The sequence below is a fragment of the Plectropomus leopardus genome, unplaced genomic scaffold (genome assembly GCF_008729295.1).
Source record: "Plectropomus leopardus isolate mb unplaced genomic scaffold, YSFRI_Pleo_2.0 unplaced_scaffold29627, whole genome shotgun sequence".
NCBI lineage: Eukaryota > Metazoa > Chordata > Actinopteri > Perciformes > Serranidae > Plectropomus > Plectropomus leopardus.
This window is the reverse complement of record NW_024632298.1, coordinates 1-4530: the sequence shown is the minus strand read 5'-3', so window position 1 is coordinate 4530 and position 4530 is coordinate 1. Positions and strand designations below refer to the sequence as shown.

Below are 4530 nucleotides of genomic sequence, written 5' to 3'. Positions count from 1 at the left end.
AACAACATTTTCTCCGTACAGCAGATCTTGTTTTCGGCTGATACCGTAGTGTTCAGTGTTTTTTTTCTTCCATACTGCAGAAATATCATCGATCTTCTTTTTTTCGGCACTAACATTACCCACTGTGCAACTGTGTGTGTGTGTGTGTGCGTGTGTGTGCGTGTGTGTGTGTGTGTTTCCAGGGATAATGGGACAAGCTCCTGAACTCGACCATAACGCCTCCCTGTGGCTCCGCCCCTGCCTGAACGCCTCCTGTCAGCCTGCGGTTGGAGTGGCGTGTCCCTACAGCACGGCTCAGCTGGTCCTCATCGCCATGGTAACCGTCTCCCTCAGCGTCGTCACCGTCCTCGGCAACACGCTGGTGATCCTGTCCATCAAAGTGAACCGCCGCCTCCGGACCATCAACAACTACTTCCTGTTGAGCCTGGCGGCGGCGGACCTGATTATCGGCCTGCTGTCCATGAACCTGTACACGCTGTACCTGCTGCGGGGCCGCTGGCCCCTGGGGGCCGCCGTCTGCGACATTTGGCTGGTGGTGGACTACGTGGTTAGCGGCGCCTCCGTCATGAACCTGCTCATCATCAGTTTGGATCGTTACTTCTGCATGACGCAGCCGCTCAGCTACCCGGCGCGGCGGACGGGCGGGATGGCCGGTCTGATGATTGGCGCCGCCTGGCTGCTGTCCTTCGTCCTCTGGGCCCCTGCCATCCTCTGCTGGCAGACAGACGGGGGACGACGCGTCATTCCCGATGGGAAGTGTTACACTCATCTCCTCGCCAGCCCCGCCGTGACTTTGGGGACGACGCTTCCTTCTTTTTACCTGCCGGCACTCGTCATGGTCGGCCTTTACAGCCGCCTGTCCACCGCCAGCCGCAGCCGACTGAGCGCCATCCAGATTGAGCCGGGCGCGCTCAGGACATCCAGTCCGTCCATCAAAGACTTCCTGTTGAAGCGGCGCAGCTGGGTGGCGAGCGACCCGGGCTCTGACCTGTCTCTGAACCAATCAGAGTCCAGCACTCCGAAGCCCAGAGGGAGCCGCAAAGTTTCCAGAAGTCCCGGTGACACGTCAGAGCCTCAGCAGTGCCGCCCTCGCGCCGCCGGACGCCATGCCATGGACGAAGACTACAACAAGATCGACACCGACTCCTCGTCCACGGCCGACCTGCACGGGACGGCCTCTGCGATCTTCTCCTGTCCCAGCGTCAAGTCTCAGGAGAGATGGAGGCGCAGGGTGATGGCGAGGGAGAGGAGGGTCACCAAAACCATCCTGGCCATCCTGCTGGCCTTCATCTTCACCTGGACGCCGTACAACGTCATGGCGGTGGTCGCCGCCTTCTGTCACGTGTGCATCCCCGAGGTCCTGTGGACGACGGGCTACTGGCTCTGCTACGTCAACAGCGCCATCAACCCGGGCTGCTACGCGCTCTGCAACGTCACCTTCAGGAAGACCTTCTGCAGCCTGTTACGCTGCCGCGGCAGGAAGCTGCCGTGACACGTGGCGGCAAGCTTTCCTCTGCCGGTCTCCCGACACGATGAGTGACGGTTTTTATGTCGGACGCTGCGGGACGAGCTGTATCAGCAGAAAGGTTTAATTCTCAAAGTTTTCTCTGAAGGATGTCACACGAGTCTACTGGCGGTTTTACGTGTTCGGATTGTCACATGACGTCACTCCAACTGACGACTTAGGCCACGGACGCTCAACTGAGGGCCCGGGGCCAAATCTGGCCCCTGATAGAGTCCCTGAAGAGAGAGCAAAGCTCTCGTTCGACACAGCTTTGTTGGCTACGTGATCTTTCTTTTTCGTGGCATTTTCTCACAATCTTGTCGAGAACCCCGACCGCCGTTTCTTCTGCGCGAAAGTTTCGTCGTCTGCGCTCGGTGTTGGCCGGTATCGAGCAACGTCTCGCACAACAATTCTGTGGAGTCAAAATGACGTTTGAGATATCTTTAACTTTAATTCGCCTGTTCAGATCTAACTTGCAGATATCAGCAGTTGTTTTTTCGGACACGCTGACGTCGTCTGTTTCAGTGACGTCATTGCAGATATCTGTAATTCGGTTTTAAATATTTAAAACTAAAGTATGGATATTTCTGTTGTTTTGACAATATGACGTTGCAAATATGTCGAATGAAAATTGTGGTAAGTGAAAATGTAATGACGTCCAGTCAAAATGAAGTTGTTTATCTGTCATTTTAATTCCAGATAGTCAAACTCAGCCATTAAATGTTGAAACAGTTTGCTATAGGCTGAGTGTTTATCAGGCGATCAGCATGAGGAGATGTTTTTGTGCTTTAAACCATTGATTATCAGCCTGTTCACTGCACGTCGCACCGCGTCTTCAAAACTGTATGACGAGGAGGCGGACTCTGCGATCAACACTGATGATCAGCTTCATGTTTATGGCGTCGGTGGTGACAGGTGATAGAAATGCAGACTTGTTGTCATTTTTCCAGAAAAACAAAACATCAAACGGGTGTCAAACAGGTGTTTAGAGTCTCTGTACGTGATCGATGATCCTGCGTGGTTGATCAGTTGTACTGATTCAATCCAGCATATTGACACAGTTTGACATGATTGAAGCATCCTCCAAAAATAAATAAAAATATCAAAAAACGTCAACATTGTATGTCACAGAATTTAAAAAAACAACTATATTATATAGTGTGTGTGTATATACAGTAAACTATATTATTAATTTAAAAAGTCATAGAATATGTCAAAAAGAATCAACAGTATAGTATGTTGAATAAAAACGACAAAGATCATCGTATAGCATATTGAAAAAGTCAAAGATCATTTTTTGAGAAGTTGAAGTAAAACGAAGTAAAAGTCATAGTATATTATTTAAAAAAAGGTAATAATAAACTATGATAAAAAAAAGTTTTAGAAAAGGTCGATAACTAATGTTTAAAGATAACACAGTATAAGTTGTCAAATTGTTTTTTACCACAAAAAAGTTCTATAAAAGGAAAATGTCATTGTGTATTGCCCCCCCAAAATTATACATCAAATTTAACCATGTTGGGGGGAAAAAATCATTGTATATTGTCATTCTGTGGTTTGACCAAAGATTATATATGTTGAAAATATTTGTTAAAAAAGTCATGGTATAGTATATCGAAAACCAACCTTCCAAAAAAGTGTCATGGTATAGCATGTCCAAAAATCTGGTCAAAAAATGTCCTGGTATAATGTGTTGAAAAAACTCGCCAAACATCATAGTATAGTATGTCAAAAATTTTTCGTCAAAAAACTTTATAGTAAAGTTTGTCAAAAAAACCAAACGTATTATATTGAAAAATTTTGTGGAAAAAATGAATTGATATAGTGTGTAAAACATTTTTATCAAAACATCATATAATAATGTGTTGAAAATTGTGGTAAAAAAAATGTCATATAATAGTATGTCAGAAAACATGAGAATAGTATGTTATACACATTCTGAAATACACATAGTATATTATGTCAAAAAAAGAACATCATGGTAGGGTCTGTCAAAAATGTTGGTCGATTAACATTATATTATAGTCTGTTGAAAATGTTTCTCGAAAAACTTTGTAATATAGTATGAAAAAACATAGTATAGCATTTCAAAGATTTTCATCAAAATATTCATACAAAAATATGTTGAAAACTTTCATTAAAATCTTTTTTAAAAAGTATTTTATGTCAAAAAATCTTTCACAAACATCATAATATAGAATGTTGAAAAATTGCATCCAAAAAATTGCAATGTTAAGTATGCTGAAAATATTCTTTAAAACTAATAATATATATATTGGGAATTCTTGTCTAACAAGGACTTGGTAAAGTATTTGAAAATTTCATCTAAAACGCCATACTATAGTATCTCGAAAATTTTTGTCTAAAAAAGTCTTAGTATTGTATGTTGAATAAATTCATTAAAAACTATAATAGTGTAAACCCCCCCCCCCAAAAAAAAAACAAAATTGAACTTCATAGTGTAGTATGTCTCAAAAAGCATCACAGAATATAATGTGAAACCTCAAGTTAAAAACATCATAGTAGGTTGGGTCAAAAATGTAGCATGTCGAAAAATTGCCCAAAAACCTCGACCTTTTCGAGGCCGGGAAATGTAAATTAAGTAAGTAAAACTTTATTTGTCTATTTTTATTATCTCCGACATGGCTGCTGACAGCGCGGATCTCCGACAGCATGGATCTCTGCCACATGGCTGCTGACAGCGCGGATCTCCGACAGCATGGATCTCCGACATGGCTGCTGACAGCGCGGATCTCCGACAGCATGGATCACTGCCACAGGCCTCCACTGCCGTTTTTCAGCAATCACAGACGCAGTATGCTTTGTCCATGCAAAGCTCACCTAATTCATCTCAGATTTGAAAAAGAGTTAACCCAGAAATGCAAGGATGAGTGGACAGACTGTGTGTTTGGGAGTTTCCATTCCTCTGGAAAACCCCATCTCCAGCTTTATTAGCATCAACGAAGGAGCGGAGCAGCACCGACTGGGAGGGTGAGTAGACTGTTTTCTTGTTCATCTCCTGTCTG

At 44.1% G+C, this 4530-nt stretch overlaps 1 protein-coding gene across 1 annotated transcript; it reads left to right on the top strand.

Moving 5' to 3' along the window:
- The first annotated feature begins 187 nt into the window (after positions 1-187).
- Positions 188-1492, top strand: LOC121938489 (muscarinic acetylcholine receptor M4-like). Its single transcript, XM_042481731.1, has one exon. The coding sequence runs from the start codon at positions 188-190 to the stop codon at positions 1490-1492; it is 1305 nt and encodes a 434-aa protein (XP_042337665.1).
- The last annotated feature ends 3038 nt before the right edge of the window (positions 1493-4530 follow it).